Source organism: Halichoerus grypus, chromosome X (assembly GCF_964656455.1).
Source record: "Halichoerus grypus chromosome X, mHalGry1.hap1.1, whole genome shotgun sequence".
In the NCBI taxonomy this organism is placed as follows: domain Eukaryota; kingdom Metazoa; phylum Chordata; class Mammalia; order Carnivora; family Phocidae; genus Halichoerus; species Halichoerus grypus.
Window position 1 is genome coordinate 128,700,074 of NC_135727.1, and position 24,173 is coordinate 128,724,246.

The 24,173-nt window shown below is 41.9% G+C and overlaps 1 protein-coding gene across 7 annotated transcripts in view; it reads left to right on the forward strand.

Moving 5' to 3' along the window:
- NLGN4X (neuroligin 4 X-linked) overlaps positions 1 to 23,443 on the forward strand; it is a 289,462-nt gene extending 266,019 nt beyond the window's left edge. For all 7 annotated transcript variants that reach the window (XM_078065083.1, XM_036068458.2, XM_078065085.1 and 4 more), the window contains 3 exons: positions 6,783 to 6,968; positions 10,445 to 11,234; positions 19,671 to 23,443. In XM_078065083.1, the coding sequence (XP_077921209.1) occupies positions 6,783 to 6,968; positions 10,445 to 11,234; positions 19,671 to 20,520 (1,826 nt within the window). In that variant the 3' untranslated portion in view covers positions 20,521 to 23,443. The remainder of the gene's footprint in view (positions 1 to 6,782; positions 6,969 to 10,444; positions 11,235 to 19,670) is intronic.
- The last annotated feature ends 730 nt before the right edge of the window (positions 23,444 to 24,173 follow it).

The following is a 24,173-nucleotide window of genomic DNA, read 5'->3' on the forward strand; positions in this document are numbered from 1 at the left end:
GCATATTTTGAGCATACAGCATTCTTTCATATATATAGTATACTTTAAAAGAGATTATGACAATTATGTTAAAAATAGGATTGTATAAATTGTCTTTTCTCCTATATGCACTTTCTAGGGCTCTGAATACCATATAGGGACAAAATGTGTGTCCTCTGTGTGCTTTATAAGTATAGTTTCCTGGAAAAACTAGGACTTTCAATTCTAATCAGTTTTAAAATATTCTTTTTTTAATTATAGTTTACAATGTTACATTAGTCTCATCAGTACAACAGAGTGATTCCACAAGTCTGTATGTTATGCTTTGCTCAGCACAAGCGTGGCAAATGTCTGTCATCTGTGGTCCTAAATTATTCTTATTAAAAAACAAACAGAAGCATGCAAATGCAGAAAAATTGTGTAAGTTTTCAATATAACTATGGAAATCTACTCAAATACTCTATTTGTCCCCAGGTTTTAGCATGTTCCTGGGTCATCGTGGGTACATATAAATGTTGGTGAATGGCGTCTCCATAATTCACAGCATGGATGAAATCTATAGTATGTGGTGGTTTGGGGTTTTCTTTTCTTTTCTTTTTCTTTTTTTGCCTCGCTTTTCTTTAAGCATATACTGAACACTTAATAAACAGAATTAACAAATACATATGCATCACCTTCACGCCAAATCATTTCATAAACAACACGTGCAATCAGGCAGCATGGAAGTTTTCTCTATCACGTGCCTGATCTTCAAGTCAGAGTCTAGGTAGACCAGTAGTCAGTTTTCCCTGTGGGCCCATTCCATTTACCGAAAGGGCATCTCTTCCTACTTGCTGTGCATCGGTGCAACAAGTAAGTACCAATGTGTCTGCAATCGAGGAAGTCAGTGGAGTTGCTGACCATTCGTGAGCACACACAGTATACAGTGGGCTTGGGGTATTTGGATGCGCCCTCTCCACTCCACTCCCCAAGCAATGCTCTGGGAGAGCTACTGTCCTCTTCTCAATTCCACATGTGAGAAAACTGGGACTTGGAAACCTTCAACTACATGACGCCCCGAGGTGTCACCATAGATTCCAACCCGAAGGTGACTGACTCCAACCCCAGCCCACATGGTAACCTGCTACTGAATGACAAGCACATATCCTTCCCAGACAGTGGGAATTCTGTAATAGAAATCTGCTGAAAGAAATGTACAGAGCTGAGAGATTGGAGACAATCAGGAAACTTTTGAGAAGGGACCCGCATGTGTAGAGGGAAAGAAAGGAAGGACACTGAATTCCTGCCTCAGGGGTTGGAGCAGGGAGGGGATGGGGTTGGTCTATGCTCCGTGAGCAAAGAGTGAGGCCAGGTCTACGGGAGGAAGGCAGATTCGGGCACTGTGGACAGGGCAGCTTACAGGCCCAAGGCAGCCCTTTAAAGAGCATCCTGGATGTAGCCGACTGCGTCTAAAACCAAAGAGATACAGAAATGCAAGCCTTATCCTGGGGGCAGTCAAAAAGTAACACGGTGTTTGTGTGCTTGCTAAAGAGCGAGCAAAAATTGGAAAAAGTGTAAACCCATATTTAGAATTAAGTGGGAAAATCACCTAAAACCACATTCCCAGAATTAAGCACTATTAAATGTTGGATTTCCTTCCAGAGTTTGTATCTTACAGCTCGCTTTATTATGTTAATAAACATGGGATCATAGGACCCAGTATTCAGCAGCTCACTGTTTTCCCTCGAGAGATCTTAGATGTGTTTTTGTGTCTCCACAAATGAAGAACCGCCCATTATATGGTTCAGCCAACAGAATTCATGCAACGTAACTTTTATTCATGAACACTGACATTGCTCTCATCCCTTATTTTCAAAATTACCATCAATAGGAATTGATCCTTGGGTGGCTGGCTACCTCTGTGCTATCAAATAAAGTTTTTTTTTTGTTGTTTTTTTTAATAGAACTAGACCTTCAGGATCTAAGGGTTTTAGGGTTATCTTTTTCATGGTATGGAAATGGGCAGCCAGGATGGAGGAGTCAACTGGACGTCTCGTGTCAGGTACTGGGGTGCAGACCCAGCCCAGGAACAAGGTGTATGAGCTGTTTCAGAAATAAAAGCAAAAAGATTTGACGGCCAATTGAAAGCAAGTCCCACAAATCTAGAGCAATGTTCTAGTATGGGGTTTCGAATGGAAACGCATCCATAGTTGACTCACAGGGGATTTGGTTCCAGATCGGCCACTGACAAAATTTCATCTCTGTGAAACTTGTTAACCAATGACCTTCACGTTTTGATCTCTATTGTGTAATAAACAAAACTGTATTTATTATTTTGTATTTTGTTTCCAGAATATAACTTTGGTTTTAGTGTGTGAGTTAATATAATTTCAGCTGAAGTACTTTAAAAACACCTGTGCAGCCTCGTTCTCAATTACTGTGGGGGAATATAATGTACTTTATGGAACTAATGTAAGGAATCCCGTTAACAACTAAATGGGCCCCGTGTTTGGAAACGTGTGCATAGAAATCATCTGTCCTCATAACTGTCTTAGATTTATTCTACTGACATTGGAAATAGATTTTGACCCTGTATGACATTGATGTGATAATTAAATGTGGTAGGTTATGACTCATGTCATTTGTAAGTAAACTAAAAACTACAAATAGAGACACTAAATTTCAAGAGCTTTCCCCCATCAGGCTCACAGAATTGGAGTTTATACCTTTCCTTCCCTTCCACCCATAGGTATAGACCCTTTCGTCAAATCATACCCGCGATTCCACTAAGAAAACTTAACTTTCACGTTGTAATAAATGCACCCGGTGAAGGATTTCCTATAAACATCCGAGAAGATAGATTTGCATGTCTTTGGCTGATTTTCATCTTTATACCTCTGCTCTAATTCTTATCACACATTTCTTTCTGGGCTCATTTGTGTGATCTAAAATGAATTCTATCTCTTCTCATTGGAGAATTTTTATGCAAACATTCCTTTTTGCTTTTACTCCATTAAATTAAGTGTGTGTGCACACACATACAGGAATGAGATGTTATGATTTAATAAGGACTAGTGATTTGCTAATCCTCAGGCTGCTCTGTATGTATGTATATGTATATATCACGTATTTATATATATGTGTGCTCTCACAGAAGGACCTATTTATACAGTACATTCTACATATGTTACAGAAATATGTCTATATGTATATGCACATATGTGTATATATGCAATTAATAAGAATTAATTTAGTCTCAACTGTATTTCAGAAATTCCTTTAGAAATAGTTGAGACTCTAATTCTAGCAATTACAGGTGAATGCACACCCTAAAAATATAAAATATATCATTCTTTATACACTTAGCACTTATCTTGTGGTTAATGGTCACCCAAAAAATGGTCTACTCTGCTTATCTAATGAATCATCTCCTAAAATAAAATGGATTGTAGCTTTAAAGTCCTATTACGAATGAACAAAAGGGCAGCCCCATCTGACACATTGGGCTTCTAACCACTGACCTGCAGTGCACGGACAGCCGTGTGACCTGGAATCATTCTCCTGACCCCTTTGGTGCAATTCACAAGAATGAGAAAACTTTGGATTGTGATAACCTATCATAAAAGCCTGAAACTTTCTATTCTAGCACCAGTAAGAAGACCAAATACAGTGCTTCGTTTTTATATGATGTTGAATTTCATTCAGCATGCAGGGGGAAAATGTGAGTTCGGGTGTTCAGGCATTTCTCATGGATAAACCGTCTGTCTCTTGTGTGAATGTATATGTTTTTGTTCCTTCCAGTGCTTTGAATGAAACTTGGTATCAATATAGTGACAGTATGTGTGAATTCCAGTGTCTGTTTTGTATCTCCCTCCCATTGTCCCATTGTTGGGGTGGGGTGGAGGGGCTGACTGATTTACAACCTTCATTACAGAGACCTTAACTCTCAAAAGCCAAATGTTTCATCAGCTGAAATGCTTGAAGAATCTGCAGCCAAGAGTGCTTATCAGTGAAAGAAGCCGTTTGTTTAAAAGCTCTGGTTTTAGCCAGCCAAGGGGCTGCTTCTGTTAATTCATCGGCAGCGTATATGGGGAGTTAAGTCCTCTGCGGTGGGACAGACTTCTTAGGATGCTTCTACCAGCGCTCAGCTTTGGTGACGTGCCTGGCTGTTTCCAAATTGATTATCTTGCTCTCACGTTCATAGAATTCCACGATAGTAAATGCATATACATCTCATATCTGGATTATATCAAACACCGCATTTTCACGATCAGAATAGCAAAGGAATACACTCTTGCAGAGAAAATAAAATTGCTTGCATTCATTGTGTACCTGCAATGGAAACTCTGCCTTGTGGATTGTTTAAATCACAAGAGAAAGGGGAAAAAAAAAGTCTCTGGGTGTTGCAGTAAATGAAGATTCTGTGGCAGAAACTATGGAAACACCAACTTTAAAAAAAAAACAAAAAACCCCAAAACCCCACGTTCATTTGCTGAACTTAAGAGATGCATGGAGGAGCTGTTTCCCTCAGGACTTTTGGAAGGAATTCAGAATCGCAAAGATCCAACCTTTCAATAGGAGGCTGTTAGGAAAGCTAAGATTTGCCAGGGTATAGAATATTAATTAGCCTGGCATTTGAAAGGTTACAAGAGACACGTTTTGCTCGGGAGGGGCTCCAGTTTAATAAAGGCTGGTGATTTACCGTATGTTGCAAATCCTCACGGTGCTCTGCGGAAACAAAATAAGCAAATAGGTCATTCTGGGAGAGTTGACAGAGGGTTGGGGGGGGAGAGGCGGTGGAGGAAGGATGTGTTAAAGACAGAGCCATTCTGCCAAAAAATTACTAGAGCCTTTAGGAATTAATCACCTCTTTCCTTAATGGGGAAAAAGAGGCTTGTCTTATGGTTATTATACGGCACCCAAACTGCCATTAGGAGCGGGTTTCATACATAAAGTTGCATGAAAGGGGCTTTTCTCCCAAGCAGAGCGCAATGCATTTTATGAGAAACTGTGTAAAAGGTTGCATGATGAATGCCAGAGCCAAGGAACATTCGCTGGCATGAAACGCTAATTAGTAATTGCTAATTAAATGAGGGAGGGGTTGGTAATGTCTGAACATTCCCACTAATCACAGCTAATCTCAGCTCAATCCCTGTGAACGCCGGAGAAGCCTGGATCTGCGGGACGTGCCCTAAATGCACAACCTTGCAGGTTTCACCCTGCGTCTGTTTGCAGATACAGGAGATTGTGAGTCCGATCGTTGCAATTTTAGAAACCCCCACCCCCACCCCCAAAAAAAGCCTTCCCATTGCTTTATTTTAAACTGGGCCCATTCATTTCTGATACCCTCCCAGCTCACACTGTGCATTTTTCTCAGGTGCCCAGGGAACGAAGCCTCGCTTCCTCAGTGGGTACAAGCCTTCATCCCCTACTTATTTTGTTTTAGGTTTTAGAAGCCGGCGCTCGGGCGCTCCTTAGATTTGCTGTCAGCTTTGGTTAGAGAGGAGGTTTGATGGCCTCGGTTCTGATTCCTGTTATTTCCGGGCCCGAATCAGTCCACGTTCACATCAACACTGCAGCGGGTGGTCACTTAATACGCACTTAATACGCACTAATTGAAATGAGGTGAATGGCATGGCCCTTGCAAATGCAACGGAAGAGGGAGATATCATAATTGGGTGTTTGGGGGCAGGAACAAATAAAGTAAAATGGTTAAAAAAAACACTTTTTATGACTTGCATTTTTTTTTTTTTTTTTTTTTTGGTCAGAAGGCTTATGCAAGAAAGAAAGGGATATAAAGTTGGGTTGATGTTTGTGCAATAAATTAACCTTGCCAGGTGCTTTACAAAATAATCATAGTTTTGAATTTCAGCAGGAGAGTATCTGTCAACTTCAAACGTCAGACGGAAGCCTTTTTTTCCAGGTCAGGATCTTTTTGTCATGTTGAACAGGCAAGGAGTCCAATGTCTATGTGATCACTTTACTCCCATAAATGCCTTATTTGCAGCTTCTAAGGGAGAATTAGCGATTTGATGCCTTGAGTGAAATTAGTTCCTCAAGTTACAGAATCTTCCTTCTTCTTGAAATGAAACGTACCAGCTCATCCCATTTCGGGGACAGTTGGAGTGATTTGAATACGTATTGTCATTTGGCCAAGATTAAAGACTTGTTTCTGTGTGTGGCACTAGTGTTTGTTTTGGAGGGCAAAGATGGAAGTGCATGCTAAGTGACCCTGGGATCTCATGACGTCTCTCATTTACTTTGAAACTGAAGCATTAAAGGGAATTAAATGAAAATATTAATAACAAATTCAATGGAAGAAAGCTGACCCATATTGCCTTTATATACATGCACAGTCTCTTAAACATCGACACAGAAATCCCCCCAGCCCAACACATGCACTGATCTTTCCCTGAAAAACTTCTTTTATGATTTTCCCTGAAAAACTTCTTTTAGGAAACTTGGCCACTTTGCAACCAACACGTGCACCGGAATGACAACTCGAATCTGGTCAAATTTATAGTCTCTGGTATTGTCACGTGGTGTAGATAATTTAGACTGATTGTGCCCGACAGGGTAGGGTAGCCCCATACAAACTCACAGATGAGACATTGTATTATAGGATCAGCAGGAACAGTAACCATCATAACAATGATTTACATAACATAATCCCTCCTGCCTTGAAAAATGCTCTCCGGTCGTGCTTCTCACTTATAGGGAGACGAGCAAAGAATGAACAAGGTAGACCATGAGATACCTTTTCAAGGACCAGCGATGTGCTTTTTTATACTTGACAACCCCAAATATCCTGTGTTCTCTTGCAGGGTTTTTAAGTACCGGCGACCAGGCGGCCAAAGGCAACTATGGGCTCCTGGATCAGATTCAGGCGCTACGGTGGATCGAGGAGAACGTCGGGGCCTTCGGCGGGGATCCCAAGCGAGTGACCATCTTCGGCTCGGGGGCGGGAGCCTCTTGCGTCAGCCTGTTGACCTTGTCACACTATTCAGAAGGTAAGAAGGGCATCCCCGTGCTGGTGCACGACCCACAGGGCTGAGAAGTGAACACACACAGAGTGCATATCCCAGGTGCTGGGTGCTGGTGTTGTCCTAAGTCTCTCTTGCAGCCTCCACCGAAAATCCCCAAAAGGACACAGACTCCCTTTCTTCTAACTCCGCTTTCTTTCCACGTGAACCGTATTTTGTCATCTCACTTAAATTAACAATTAGATGCCGGTTGCAACAATTGGGACAAAATGACTTCTTTAGCAAGACCAGCACTTTGCTTCTGCCTTTCCGACTTTATCTGGTCAATTTTAAATTTTTTCATTTTGGTCAACTTTAAAGTCGGTCAACTTGTCATCTCAACTTGGGAAAGGTAATACAGAAGTGATGTGGGTAAGGGTTGCAGATTTGTACATTTGGTAAGCGACGTGGCTCATGGCCATGTGATTTTAGAACTCACTTGTCTGGGGCGCCCGGGTGGCTCAGTCCGTTAAGAGTCTGACTCTTGATCTCAGCTCAGGTCATGATCTCAGGGTCCTGGGATCGAGCCCTGCATGGGACTCCACGCTGGGCGTGCAGCCGACTTACGAGTCTCTCCCTCCCTCTCCCTCTGCCTCTCCCCCACCACCGCTAAAAAAAAATTACGTTAAATTAAAAAAAAAAAAAATGACCCACCCTAACTCAAGGTGGCTCCCTCATGTCCATTGGTAACCTGTAGCACTGAAGGGGACCTTGAAGCTCATCTACTCCAAAACCATCATTTATAGAAAGGAAATTGAGGCTCAGAGAGGTTGCTTAACCTGCCTCGGGTCACACAGCAAGAGTCAGAGCCAGAGAAGAAACCAAGCTTCCCAGACCCCGATTCAAACCTATTTCCATCATTCCCCTTTAGCTATGAAACATCGGGGAAGAGTGGATGGTAGTCTTGATCTTCTGTACAGAATAGTCTTGCTTACGGATTCATGAATGTCTGTGCCGATTCCCGGTGGCCTCTCCTAGTTGCTGTTTTATGTACCAACTGCTTTTCCACTTTGATTTTCCGTCATGAACTTCAGACTTCCTCTGAAGGTGTTCGGCAGGCCTTAGGAAATAAAAATGTTTGGCTTGAGAAGAAATTTTAGCTGGTCACAGGCACCGAGGAGATTCAGAATTCACCTGTCAATAAGATGCTCAGTGCAAGAACCACAAGCAACCATCAGTCAAATCAAGGCTGACAAGGTTGTAGGTGATTTTGTAACATGAAGGAGAGCTCGAATTAGGGGCTCACACTTGTATTAACCCTTCGTTTTTACAAAAATGAAGTAGTGACTAACGAGAGGGGTCATTGGTAATATCCATTCCTACAGCATTCCAGAAAATATTTAGACTTTCCCATTTGTCAGTGGATATAATCCCAGTTCTCGAGTGAGCAAGTAGTCAGGACCGGCTTCCGTAGGAATCAAACACAGTAAACCAAATCTAATTGGAGGAAGAGCATGAATTACTTAAATCAACAGATCAGAAATGAGCAAGCTCTATGGCAAGGCTGTGCATGGGTCACGTCTCTGCAGCTTTTTGAGACAACCCAGCAATAAATAAATACCCAGACCGTCAGCCTTAGAATTGTACTTCTAGCCATGTAGACTAAAAAACAATCACCGCGTGCCTGGAAAATGATGCTTTCGTGAAGATGTTCACCACGATATTAGAGCAAAGACTCAAATGAAAAGCTCCAAGATTCAAAAGACAAGAAGTTTATAAAGAACAGGTGCATTTGCTCAAAGGAACGATAATTAGCATCCAAAACAGGTGTCCAAAAGCCTGGGCAACACAATGTCAAAGCTAAACGTATATTGGACTCCGTTGTTACAAACAAAACATTGAGGGGGGAAACAGCCAAGTGGGCATGACCCCAAAATGCTGACGTAACTTGTATTTTCTGGTATGAATTATGGGTGGCATTTTTCTTGACCCATTTTTTTCAAGGTTTATCAGGGATTATATTCTGTAACAAACACACACACACACATACACACACACACAGAGCTACATCAGTCATGGCCGATCAGTGTAATAGCAAAAAGAAAAAAAAAAAAGAACAAACCAGGTAACTTATAGCAAAATTGTTCTAATCCTGATTTTTTTAACTTATGAAAGTCTTCACGATGGATCAAGCATCGACATCATTTCTTTCCCGGGCTTCCACACATTAACCTTGAGAGCTAAACACGCAAGTCCGTAGTTGTGCATCTCCGAGAGTGTTATCAACTGTGTTATCAACTGGCCCCCAAATAACTTTGATGTTGAATTGAGCAAAGCCAGATCCATTTAAAAATCTTCTCTTAGGTGTCATGTTTGGGCAATGCTCCAGTCTTTAGAATCGCATCTTCCTGATTGCAATCATGTTTTCCTCCCTTAATTGCTTGCATGACCTTAAAACTCTACAGGGCACGAACTTCTGGGCTCCCGGCTGAATTATTCTTCCAGCAACTCCCAACCCATCAGAGCTAGATCATGCTGGAATCCAAGAAAATGTCAGGAAGAGATAAGAAACAGAATGCTATCATTTCATACCCCATCATCTCTTGTCCTGTAGTCGTGAAAAACAGAGGGTTTAAAAATTTTTTTTTTTTTTTTTACTGACTGACATTCATATACTAGACTGATCTGATAGGAAATTGTAAGCTACACAGAATTTTACTCATCAACTAGCCCAGTTTTTATTTTTTTCCACTTCTCACCAAACACACACTTTTAACTTGTAGCAGAATACATGACAGAAAAGTCTGGGCTTTGAATTGATGTGATTTCGAGATCAGCGATTTGTTGAAAAATACATTTTAGTTGGGCAGTCAACTGAGGATTCCTTTAGGAATCGCTAATTTAATTAATATTTTAGTTGTAAAAGTTTCATGCATTTAATATATTGAGGGTGGAAATAGAAATACATGTCTGAATTTATACTCTAAAATTGATTTCAGTGCAAGTTTTTTTTTTTTTTCCCCATAATGAAGTGGAACCTGGTTTCTGGTTTCACCAGTGAGGCAAAACGGTCTTTGACGTCTTCTTGGCACAAAGCATATTTTTAAGGGATGGGGGAGGTGATAAGTCTGTGAGGCTTTATATATAGCATCTGGGGATGGGGATGCCAACACAACATGAAACTGGGGAAGGGTAAATGGAGTGCACCTTTTTTTTTTTAACCACTGCAGCTAAATTGTGAATGCAGTTTCATTCTCTGAGACCCTGTGCGTGTGCGTGTGCTTGCGTGTGTGTGTGTGTGTGTGTGTGTGTGAGTGAAGAACATCCCAGAAAACCAGTGTCCAGCGGGAGGGGGAGGGGGACAGAAAGAGATGGAAATGAGTAAAAAATCCTGAAAGACCTGAATGCCACTGTATCCAGAAATTCACATGCCCGAGAGACAATCAGAGCCTTCTTTGCCCAGTAAAAGCTGCTTTTCTATCTTTCGGGTTTTCATTTGCATGTCTACAACTTTGCACCTGCAGGTCTGTTCCAGAAGGCGATCATCCAGAGCGGGACCGCCCTGTCCAGCTGGGCAGTGAACTACCAGCCTGCCAAGTACACTCGGATATTGGCAGATAAAGTCGGCTGCAACATGCTGGATACCACGGACATGGTCGAATGTCTTCGGAATAAGAACTACAAAGAGCTCATTCAGCAGACCATCACCCCCGCCACGTACCACATTTCCTTTGGCCCCGTCATCGACGGCGATGTCATCCCGGACGACCCTCAGATCCTGATGGAGCAGGGAGAGTTCCTGAATTATGACATCATGCTGGGCGTCAACCAGGGGGAAGGCTTGAAGTTTGTGGATGGTATCGTGGACAACGAGGATGGCGTGACGCCCAACGACTTTGACTTCTCCGTGTCCAACTTTGTGGATAACCTTTATGGCTACCCAGAGGGCAAAGACACGCTGCGGGAGACCATCAAATTCATGTACACGGACTGGGCCGACAAGGAAAATCCGGAGACGCGACGGAAGACCCTGGTGGCTCTCTTCACGGACCACCAGTGGGTGGCCCCCGCCGTGGCCACAGCCGACCTCCACGCCCAGTATGGCTCTCCGACCTACTTCTACGCCTTCTATCACCACTGCCAAAGTGAAATGAAACCCAGCTGGGCGGACTCAGCCCACGGCGACGAAGTGCCCTATGTCTTTGGGATCCCCATGATCGGCCCCACGGAACTCTTCAGTTGTAACTTCTCCAAGAACGATGTCATGCTCAGCGCGGTGGTCATGACGTACTGGACCAACTTCGCCAAAACCGGGTATGTCCTTCCCACACCGGCTTCTTACTTCTCTTCTGCTCTGTCTGGGTCCTCCATACAAGTCTTGTTTCCATGACCGAATGGTACATAGGATGCCGACATGCACACGCATGCACACACAGTAACGGAGGGGGGCCTCGTAGTTTGCACACCCCCCAATTGCATCGTGTCAACCAGAGTTTTACCAGAGTGCAGAGTGCTAATAGCATCACTAAAAAAAGTCTGTTTCCCACCTGCCAGTTCAAGGCTGAGACGTACCTGGCAGTTCTATGGGATGCTGATCCCAGAATTTCAGGTCTCAGTACGACCTTGTCTCCTTTGATAAATAAGAGGGTTATTAAAATCCATGTGCCACATGGCAAATTGTGTTTATTGTGTAGCCAAGAGAATAAAGTCAATCCCATGATACATCTAGGGAATACTATGTGTGTATATACTCTTTATTAACACACATGTATGTGTATATATCTGTAGTGTTTCTCTACAGTTAGGAGATTTATTTCCTATATATACATATATTTACAACATATTTATTCATGTAACTATGTCACACACATTTATTTCATAAATAAATACACATTTCATATATGCAAATATGTACATATATAGGAAATAAATCTATATAAATACATATAATACACCTCAAAGGGAAGCTCGTTGGCTAAACACAGTGGAAAATATACAAGACCCACACACATAACAGATGTCGCCAATGTCCTCTTGAGCAGTGACTCTGCAAACAATAAGAGAAAAAGACTCCCCAGCATTCCAAATAGCTACAAACATCACAGCATCTTTTCATTTTTCTCTGGCCTGATAACATAACTGTGGAAATTAATGAGCTATCATTCTGTTCTACGTCTCTGCTTCTCTCATTAACCTTGAGCCTCATGCATGGAATTAACATCGGAGATGTTCTCCGAGGGTTGGTGAATCTCCCTGTGGCGAGCCGGGTGTCGGAATTGGGCTCCCACCCGGGGTCAGCCCTGCAGTGCCTGAGTCCTATGCACCTCGAGAGAGAGGATGTGGGGACGCCGCAGTTTTGTATGCTTACTTAGGGCTTTAGCGGGTGTCATTCTTTACAATGACCCCAAATATTATTGGGTGGCAAGTGGTTTCAGAACATTTTGTGGTCTCAGCAAAAGTATGGCATGCTTATAGAGTGGCAAGCTATTGCATGGATACCCACTTTGACCTCAGATTTGACAAGTTTGGTCTAAGAAAGGCTCACATGGAGGCGGGGGGGCGGGGAACAGGATAATATACGGACGTTTGGGAGAGGTGCTTTCCTATCACCTGAAGGTTCTTTCTTCGACGAGGAGATGACTGAGGTCAAGTCCACAAGTATTTTAATATAATCCTTGTTTATTATATTATTATAACATCCTTAGGGGTGCTATAACTGTGTACCACAAATGGTGTGGACTAAAACCACAAAAACTTATTGTCTCACAGTTTGGATGCTAGAAGTCCAATATGCAGGCATTGGTAAGAACGAAGCTCCCTCTAAAACCTGCAAGGAAAGGTTTCGTGCTCCTTCCTAGTTCTTGCTGCTTTGCAGGCTCTCTTCCAGCGACATCCCTCCAACTTCTGCATCTGCATCCCGCGGCAGGCTCCCTATGTGTCTCTGTCTTTAGATGGCCATCTTCTTACCAAGGCATTGGTCATATTGGCTTAGTAGTCCAACCAGCTCCATCTTATCTTGACTGATTCCATCGGCAATGACCCTATTTCCAAATAAGGCCACATTCTGAGGGACTGGGGGTTAGCATTTCAGCCTATATTAATTTGAGGGGGGAATACTTCAACCCATCAGCCCTTTTGAAGGCACGACGATGCCCAGTTTTGTCATTGAACTCAGATGTGTGATGCGTCTCCTAGCAAGTGTCACATTCTTGAAGCAGAAAGACTCAGAAGGCCATTTCCCAAATGGTGGTCATACCACCGGCATCCACACATAGCATTCTTTGTGTAATATCTAAACACACCGTCGTTGCTTACCTTAGCTAAAACCACATACTTTTTTCCCTTACATGTTTGGAAATGAGCTTCATATGATTTTCTTAAATGGGAAGCTAGGATCATTCATCACCAGTGTAACTGAACCATTAAAAAAAATGGTAAAATCCAAACAAAGCTATTAAATTCTCGTTAGCTCCTCTCACCTTGCCAAAGGCTCTGAGGCTGATGCTCTCGCGCTGTTCAAAAAAGAAAGAAAAAAAGATAAAGGAAATTGATCAATGTCACAAGATGGGAAAGAGCTCCTAGCACCAAATGGACCTTTTCACCAAGACCTATCAAAGACTGAGCCAGGATTAAAAATACCACAACGTTCTCTTATTGGGTGCTTTTTCATGCCCACCGTGCCTAAGATTCTATTGGATGCTGATTCCGGAATTTCAAGTCTCCGTGCCTAGCACCTTATTTGGAAATAGGGTCATTGCAGATAGAATCAGTCAAGATAAGATGGAGCAGGTTGGACTTCTAAGCCAATATGAACGATGCCTTCATAAGAAGATGGCCATCTAAAGACAGAGACACATAGGGAGGTTGCCATGGGATGCAGATGCAGAAACTGGAGGGACATGAACTTCCTCTAATATGAAATGCAAAGCACCATTTTCCAGCGTAAGTAACTAGGGGATAACATTTGCATAGCTGCTGGTTTAACAAGAAAACAGAGGATCGAGGAGACGCGCAGTCTGCTGATTTAGGTACTTGTCAATACGTAGCAAGGTCTTGCGAGGTAGTTGCTAGTTATTTATTTAAATAGGGCAGTGGTACACCAAGGTCTGTGGAGAGGAGTATTTCCTTGTCCTGAAGGGGCTGCTTGAGGGGTACAAAGGAAGATGAGCCAAAATGGCGCCCGTAAGGGAACAGCGTAGGATAAACCATATCTGATGCCACTGGACTCAGGCCATGACCCACAGACCATGATAGAAGACACAGAGTACCATCAACTGCTCCTGTAAGCACTAGAGACACTGGATTATAGGAGTATCTCGCCATCTGTCCATCACAACACGTTGCTATGAGGACAGGAATATATGGCGTCAAGACATGCATCCCCATGATCATTTGGTGTTGCTTCCAATCTTCTGCACCTTACCGACAGCACGCTGGTGTTCCTTATTGCGAATATGTCAGGCAAGGCGAATGTATGCTGGTGCTTTTTCATGTACAACCCAAAACTCACAGGTGTGACCTTCTGTCTAGGTTTCGATGTCTATATTCCATAGTTTGTTTGTTGTTAAGCATGGGAAAGTAATGTTGGGAATATGCTTGTAGGAGGCAGAGAGGAAGGAGAGAGGAGAGTTCCTTGTAGCTAGGAGGGTGTTTCCGTGACCCAGGTTAGAAGACACACCCAAAACAGTGCTGGAAAAACAACAACATAGGCCAAAACATGTAGTAGTCTACAAAAAAAGCCGATGTGGAAAGTTTTGATTAAAGAGAAGTAAGGTCAAGGAAAAACTAAAACGAATTCCAAGGCTTACAGAGGATGAGGAAGAATTGAAATCTGTATCATCTAAAATCCCTTTGGGAATACGAGACCCAACTGGCCCATAGAATCCAGGTGCTCACGGACCAAACACCAATTTGGTTTGAGCACTTTGTGGGAAGAAGTGCCAATAAAGGGAACACCAAGGAAGACCCAATCTCTCTAGAACACGTTGCAACAAATAGCACTTTCCACAAAACCAAACGATGCCTTGTCCATCGAAGGGCTTCCTTGAATGGTATCAGAGTTGAGAGAATGGAAACATAGTTCTGAGACGGCCAATGCAGCCAACACAGATTTCCATTTTTTTATTTGTTCTCAGGACATTGGTGTAGGTCTGCATCAGAAGCCATGACTCTCGATTGTGTTGGTTATGCTGTGATGAATTTGTATTCAACCTTTGCGAAAAAATGAGAGGTGCTTAGGGTGGATGGCTTAGGGAGAGCTGTAGCCTATGTCTGGTCTTAAAATGACCAGCTACTACATTATGTTAGGTGTAAGAAGGACCTTAAACCATCAAAAAGAGCCTCTCAGAGAGCTTACTGATATTTTTAAAGAAATCATATTACCTATCTCTAGCAAATAAAATGGATCACAAGAGCTTAGAAATGCACTTGACTATTCTCTGCCAAATGATGTCTCCAACTACAACAGGTGAAAATGTGTGTTTCAGGTGCTGGGAAATGTAGATGCAGATACGCATTGAGGTCTTTACTAGGGAGAGAAGATACGTCCGTTTCTTTCTATCCTTAATCATTATGACCTTTAATTTTACTCATGGAAATTAAAACATGTTGCCTGCGGAAGTCAAGTTTAAAAAAGCAAGACACTGATATCCCACTTAGAGGTCTTGCTGTCTTTGGAGTGTTTGACAAGGAAAATGATGGACTTTCGTGAGCTCTGTGAGTTTATCTTGGGTTAAGGCTTCTGACTGTGCATCTCCAAGAACTTTAATAGATAGATTGTATCAGGCTAAAGCTTACTTATCTGGATTTTCAAAATCCTCCGCTCTATTCTTTGAGAACAAAATAAATGTGTTTCTTTACCTTTCAGATGCACACCGAATTTCATCAAAAATAGCCCAACATCCAACATGAGCAGAACGCTCTCTTTCCTCGATGCCCTCTGCTTAATAAAAGGTCCACACAGCTAATAGACCCAATTCAGTGAAATCAGATCAATGGAAAAATAGTAGGAATTCTCACCACCTTTCCTTGCTTTTAGAACAATAAAAATCAATGACAAATGTTCCCATGGCAGATTCCAATTAAATAGGAATTTTTTCAAAAACTTGTTCCAGAAGACTCAAATAAAAGAAACATGAGGTGCTACATTGAAGCCAACATTTTAAAAAGAAGAGATAAAACGTTTATTTTTAAATATACTAATGCTTATAAATGAACACATAAGAAAACTCATGGCAATAGGACTTATAATTTTATGTTTTATTTTCTTAATCCCATTAGTAAAATAGAAGCACTGCAGTGAGTGTATAGTTAAAAGGTAAAAGTTCTTTTTCTTGTATACCACATATATATCTATATGTCATATATATAGATATCTATATATAGTACATTTTATGCAGCATATACTATGGTATACAATATACTTTCATACAGTATATACTATACAGTATACTTTTATACAGCATATACTATAATATACAGTATACCATATATACTGTGGTATAGAATATATACTATATGTACTATATAGTACACTGTATATACTGTGGTATACAATACATACTATATATAGTACATAATATGCTAGGGTATAATTTTATACAATGTATACTATACATAGTATATATGCTATGATATCCAATCAATACTATATACAGTATATAGTATACCATATATAGTATATGATATATACTATACACAGTATATAATATACTGTAGTATACAGTATACTTTTATACAATGTAAACCATAGACAGTATATAATATACTGGATATGCTATGGTTTATAACATTGCAATATACAAATATACCATATATACTGAGGTATAGAATATATATACACTATATAGTATACTGTATATACTGATACAATGTATACCATAGACAGTATATAATATACTGCATATGCTATTATTTATAACATTGCAATATACAAATACAGTAGACCATATATACTGTGGTATACAGTAAATACTATGTACAGTGTATGGCATACCATATATACTGTGGTGTACAGTATACTATAGACAGTATAGAATATATTGTATATGTTATGATTTGTAATATATACAATATATAAATACAGTATACCGTATGTACTGTGGTAGATAGTAAATACTATGTACAGTGTACAGTGTACCTTATATACTGTGATGTACAGTATACTTTTATACAATGTATACTACAGACAGTATATAATATACTGCATATGCAATGATTTATAATATATGCAATATACAAATATAGTATACCGTATATACTGTGGTATACAGTAAATACCATGTACAGTGTATAGTATGCCGTATATACTGTGGTATACAGTAAATACCATGTACAGTGTATAGTATGCCGTATATACTGTGGTATACAGTAAATACCATGTACAGTGTATAGTATGCCGTATATACTGTGGTATACAGTAAATACCATGTACAGTGTATAGTATGCCGTATATACTGTGGTATACAGTAAGTACCATGTACAGTGTATAGTATACCATATATACTGTGGTATACAGTACCATGTACAGTGTATAGTATACCGTATATACTGTGGTATACAGTACCATGTACAGTGTATAGTATACCGTATATACTGTGGTATACAGTAAGCACCGTGTACAGTGTATAGTATACCGTATATACTGTGGTATACAGTAAGTACCGTGTACAGTGTGTAGTATACCGTATATACTGTGGTATAGTAAATACCATGTACAGTGTATAGTATACCGTATATACTGTGGTATAGTAAATACCACGTACAGTGTATAGTATACCGTATATACTGTGGTATAGTAAATACCACGTACAGTGTATAGTATACCGTATATACTGTGGTATAGTAAATACCACGTACAGTGTATAGTATACCGTATATACTGTGGTATACAGTATACTTTCATGCGGCATGCACTATATACAGTATATGGTAAACTGTACATGCTGTGGGTATTACCGTATATGACTTTATAGTCCTCTCTCCCTAAGCAATTTTTGGGTATTCTGCTTTCCATATTGGCAGAAGAGGATAATATTTATTAATTTGCCCACACTTTGCAGTGGTTATTTAACCTCCATCACTTACTTCCAATATTCTCACCCGTTCTATGGATGAAGACGGTGAGGCCAAGAGAGGCTTAAGAGTTTGCTCAAGATTTCACAGCTGTAAAGAGGGACAGCTGCAGAGCTTAATGCATGGAAATGCTTTTGACAGCCTCACACTGAGGGCAAAAGTCCTTCCCTTAGCAAACGCTGCACCTGTCGGGCACTATGTTGTTTGCATCCTGCACAATGCAGGGCCATGTGTGTGGACTGGGGATCTTCACAGAGGACCTTCTGGTCCCCCAGTCTTCTAGCATGTGAGCTGATAGGCAGTGGCTGGAAGTAGCTTTATAAATGCTGCCCAGAAGTTGTTGCCTGCAAAGGAGAAGTTCGAGCACCCAGGGCAATCGATGTGGGTGTGCAGGTCCCTCCCAGCTTGTTCTGGCCCATACGTGATGTCTGAATGCTCAGTGTTGCCCACCAGGTGACATTTTGCAGTGCATGACCTCAACATTTTCAAAACAAATAAACACTAAGATGAAGTATTGAGATGAAGTATACTTCACTTTACCAACCCTAAAAATAAATGGAAGAAATGAGAATATGATATTTTGGGGAGGTTGGTTGTTATATTAAGAAAGTTGGTGGCAAAGACATTTAAAGTACCATGTTTGTGGATTATCCTTTAATTTTGACGATCTTTCTGCCTGCGCCCACTTATGTGAATAATAGGACAAATCTCAGGTTCAAAGTCGGCCCGACGCACTTAACATCTACAAACCCCTCACTTTCTGGCACTGGGTGTTACTTTTTCTAAACATGTTAACTTCACCATATCTAAAAGTGTGATCTTATCAAAATTCTTAGAATGAGTGGAATGTTGTTTGATCTTTACGTGGCTCAGTCTTCAAATATACTCAGTATATAAGTATTCCTCTTTCAAATAGAAAGCAAACACATGATGCATATTACTGTTTACTCACATTTTGCAATTATAAAGCCTGTTTTTGTTTGAATTTTAACATACATTTTAGTTATTAAACCTGCACTATGATTCGTCCACCCCAGAAGCCACTCTTGAGCAAAGAGAGAATGCCTACTTTTTGAACAGTAGCCTCCAAATCAGGATTTCTCAACCTCAATACTATTGACATTTGTGACAAGAGACTTCCTTGGGTGGGGGACTCTGTTGTGCACTGAAGAATGTTGAACGGTGCCCCCAGGCTCTCCACCCATTCATGACACTACCCCCCATCCGCGACAACCAAAAATGTCCCCAGACATTGCCAAATGTCCCTGTGTGGGCAAAACACCTTTGGTTGAGATTGATGGCTCAAAAGTAGGTAAACGTGAAAACGTGTAAAAAAAATTTTTTACATCCACTTTTTTTTCACTTTTTCCTTGTTGAAGAGCATTTGATGCATTTAAAACATAGTACAAATGTTATGGAAATGCCATAACTCTGCCGTCAGGAATTATTTTTTAAAATAAAGGGAAGAGGGGATGTTAATGAAAAGACAAAATGGTAGCCACGCTTGGATGACAGCAGAATGAGTCTGTCGCTCCTCGGGTACTTGGTGCTCATCAATAAACATGTGTGAGTAACTGGTTGTAATTCCCTGTTGTACTTGATGAAGAGATTTACGTGTCCCATGTCGAAGAGTGTGACCTTCTTCCTCTTTTTTTTTTTTCTCCCTTCTATCTCCAGTGACCCCAATCAGCCTGTTCCTCAGGATACCAAGTTCATTCATACAAAACCCAATCGCTTTGAGGAAGTGGCCTGGTCCAAGTACAACCCCAAAGACCAGCTCTATCTGCATATTGGCCTAAAGCCCAGAGTGAGGGATCACTACCGAGCCACCAAGGTGGCTTTCTGGCTGGAACTGGTGCCCCACTTGCACAACCTGAATGAGATCTTCCAGTATGTCTCCACCACCACAAAGGTCCCTCCTCCTGACATGACCTCCTTTCCCTATGGAACCCGGCGGTCTCCCGCCAAGATCTGGCCCACGACCAAACGCCCAGCCATCACTCCCGCTAACAACCCCAAACACTCCAAGGACCCTCATAAGACAGGGCCCGAGGACACAACCGTCCTCATCGAAACCAAACGGGATTACTCCACCGAACTGAGCGTCACCATCGCCGTGGGGGCCTCCCTGCTCTTCCTCAACATTTTGGCCTTTGCGGCTCTGTACTACAAGAAGGACAAGAGACGCCATGAGACGCACAGGCGCCCCAGTCCCCAGAGGAACACGACCAATGACATCGCTCACATCCAGAACGAAGAGATCATGTCGCTGCAGATGAAGCAGCTGGAGCACGACCACGAGTGCGAGTCCCTGCAGGCTCATGACACGCTGAGGCTCACCTGTCCCCCAGACTACACCCTGACGCTGCGCCGCTCTCCGGATGACATCCCACTCATGACACCAAACACCATCACCATGATTCCAAACACACTGACGGGGATTCAGCCTTTGCACACGTTCAACACCTTCAGTGGAGGACAAAACAGTACGAATCTCCCCCACGGACACTCGACCACCAGAGTATAGCTGCGCGGTTCCCTTCCCCTTCCTCGGCTCCTTCCCCACCGGAGAGAGGGAGAAAGAGAGAAGCAGCATCCCCACGCGAGGAATGTCTGTCACCCCACTGACTTAGGACAGAAACAAACAAACAAAAGAAGCAACGGGGCCGCCGTCGTGTCCCCGTGGACCCATCCTGTTGGCATTTCCCAGTATTATGAGATCAACTTCTGACCCTATGAAATGTGAAAACGTAGACATCGCTGTTCCAGGACTGCTTTACCATCCCCGTCTCTCCAGCGAACGTTTAGCGGGACTAGGACATCACCGTCTCAAGGACCTGGATGCTTCCGATGCAACGATCGAAGCTGACCCTTGGGGAACTCAGCCAGGGACACTTAAAAAAAAAAAAAAATTTTTTTTTTTTAATTACACCCGAAAAGCAGAACAAAACAAACAACAGAAAAGAGTTCCTTATGTGCCATACGATGGATGGCTCTACGGAAGGAAAGAGTCTGTGGGCTTTTACCCAGCATACGGAGCTGTAATCCAGAGAGGAGGAAAAGTAGAATTTTATTATTAAAAGAGCAGACTATGTAGTAACATACCTATAGTTCTGGGCAAAGAGATGTCTTGCCGGCCTGAACTATATTTAAAAAACTTTGTAAAAAACAGAACAAAAAAGTGTATATAGCTGTGAGTTTAAACAAAAACGCACACAGAGGAAAAAAAAGAAAAAAAAAAACCAACCAACCAACAAAAAAGCTTTTATTGGTGTTTTCAGTTTGAAAGAGCTTTTACCAAGATTGTGCTTTTCATTGTGGTCTGTATGTATATAAATATATATATACATTTAGTCATTCACCTCTGTTTCCTCCCGGACACAGGAGGGTTTTCTTCTTAATTCCTTGTGGTAAGCAAAGACACGGGGCTTTCTAACGCATTTCATTTGTAGGAGGATGTGGTGTGGCGCCGTGGACCCAGACTCTCTGTGTGGTGGGGCTCTCCCCCTCTGTGGGTTGCACAAATGCATGCAACAGCACTCTTAGGAGACCGTGGTTTGAGAAAACTTTTATGTTCATGTGTTAGCTTCACGAAGTTGCAACGCCAGGACGGATCCCCAGCGTGCAGTCTCTATTGAAACCTTTGCGGAAAAAATTAGAAACACGCACGCACAGAGCGACAGCAGGAAAAACAAAACACAGATCTCGGTCTGTAGTTGTGGTTCTTTGAATATGTTGAGGGAGACTTGCTTCCCACCCCAGGGTCCTGCCAAAAAAGGAAAGAAAGCTTGCCTTTGGTGGGGCCGTGCCCTGCCGAGTAAATACGGCTCAGTGTTCACCCACAGCTGCAGAAGGCTGAAGCTGCTGAACTACCTGCTCAGCTTAGCTAATCAGATTGAAGCGAGGGCATGTGTCTTTCCTTTTTTCTTTTCTTTTTCCTTTTTTTTTTTTTTTTTTTGTTTAAGCAGTAAGTCCCTTATTTATCAGTAAGCAAGACTTTTTTATTCTTTCTATCATTTATCGGATAAAACATATGCTTGTCTGAAAAGTCCTGCCTTTCGTGGACTTGTGTATCAGACCCTGATCAATGACTATTTGCAGGCACGAAACCAACCCACAGAAAAGGACAGAACATTAAAAAGTGCTTTGCATGGGTTTTCTGGGAAGTTAGGGTAGCTTTGACCGTCGAGGTAAGATAACGGAAATTACTCACCCATTTTAAATCAGCAAGCTGGGGACCGGAGATTCGCCCTCCGACACCTTCCCATGTTCCCGTCGTCCTTTTCCTTCTCCTGAACGAATATTTTGAGTGTCATAAAGTGGAAGGAACACATAGCCAGTGGTTACTCTGTATTGTGTCTTTCGAGAATTATTGCAACATCAGGAATTAGTAGCCAAAGATATTTGAAAATACTGTCTCTGGGCTCGACTGGCGTTGTTTTGGAAACCCAGGCTTAGAAGTCATTGCTGAGTTGGGGATTCTCCCCAAAAAAGAGTCCAACGTCCTTTTGCCCCCCGGGCACTACCTTTGCAAACTGACCCCCCCTCCTCCCCGCCCCAGCGCTAAACCTGCAGTGATCTCCATCCACGTGTTCGAAAACGCCCTCTTGAAAAAGACAGTCCTTAGAAATGCCTGGAGGTCACACAATCAGTCTTGTCGTTTATCTGGGTTTAAATTGGAGAATGGTTGTCTGTATATATGTATGTGAACTCTTTCAATCCCTACTTTGCACATGGTGAAACCACACTCCTTTTCTGCAGCTAGAGGTGTCACGGATACAAGTTTTGTCCCCCAATTAATTCATCACTTTCTAAAGGTATCGTCAGGTCCTTTCTGCAAGCTGTGTATTCCCCCCCCCAACACACACACACCTGGGCTACGGCAAATAGGCTCTCCATCAATCTACCATGGGAAGTGATGCTCAGCATCAGTGTGGGTCCGGTATGTTTGTAATGTGAATTCCAATATTTGTTTAGTATTTCCAATTGTCTTCTGCTAGCAATATGCACACTAATGTGTCAGGCTTGTGACATTTGGATAAGGGGAAAAAAAAAAGAGTTCTTGTTAAGTGAATAACTTTAGCTTTTACAGAGGATATGATCAAAAGAAATTTAATACATCTTAAAGGATATCTTATTTCTACATGGAAAGAAGTTATAGAATCTTCATAGAGTTCTATGAGAATAAAATATACTTGCTATCTATAAAAAAGTGAAAAAAGAGAAAAAAATGGGAAAAAAATTAAGTAAAAAAAAAAAAAAAAACTTTCCTAGGCTTTTATTCTTGACCTTCACAGGCACGCAGGGTTTAATGGTTTCTTGGGTTATTATTTTGCAATTTTGTTTTTGATTTTGCCTTAAGTAATGATAGAGGATATATATGGCTGGACACATATGTATAAACTTTTCAGCAGCATTTTTAATAATAAAATATCACAGTATTTTCTAATGCTTTGTGCAAATAATTAAGCGTCCGTTCTTTTGTTGTAGGTGGTCTATTTTATTTACTTTTTTCCTTTCCCCCGCTCCCACTGCCTTTTTCGTTTTAAGAGCTCAGTGGTACATCAGACCTAAAGGGACCCACTCAACTGATAGTGGATGGATTTCATACTGTGTCTCCTGGTGCACGATGTTTGTGCCATCATGGGGCATGTCCTGCCTGAACGCTGGAGCATCCAGGAAACCCTGGAAGAGGATGCTGATGTTTCCTGAACGTTTCTGACTTGCAACACTGGGATCTATGACTTCTCCCACTGCCCCTTTGTTCTCATGGTGTTGGGTTTGACATCGTGTGCGACCTAATCATGCCCTGCAGCTTTCAAACAGCCTCCGTTGAGTAAATCTTCAAGAGACAGAAATTCTGAGTAGATCTCAAGAGGCTGAAAATCCTCACCATAGAAGGGGGAGCAAATTTGCCAAGTGCTCACGATGCATCTGGCCATCACCTATCCTGTTCACCATTCACGAGAGCCCCCAGGGACGCGCACCTGTTCACCATTCATGAGAGCCCCCAGGGACGCGCACCTGTTCACCATTCATGAGAGCCCCCAGGGACGCGCACCTGTGTTACCCCCTTTTTAAAGTGGAGGGAGTTGAGAGTCAGAAACGTTTAGTGGCCAGTCAGCAGAACTTAGGTTCAAAGGGTCATAGCGTGCTTCCAAGCCCAAACCACCAATAAGC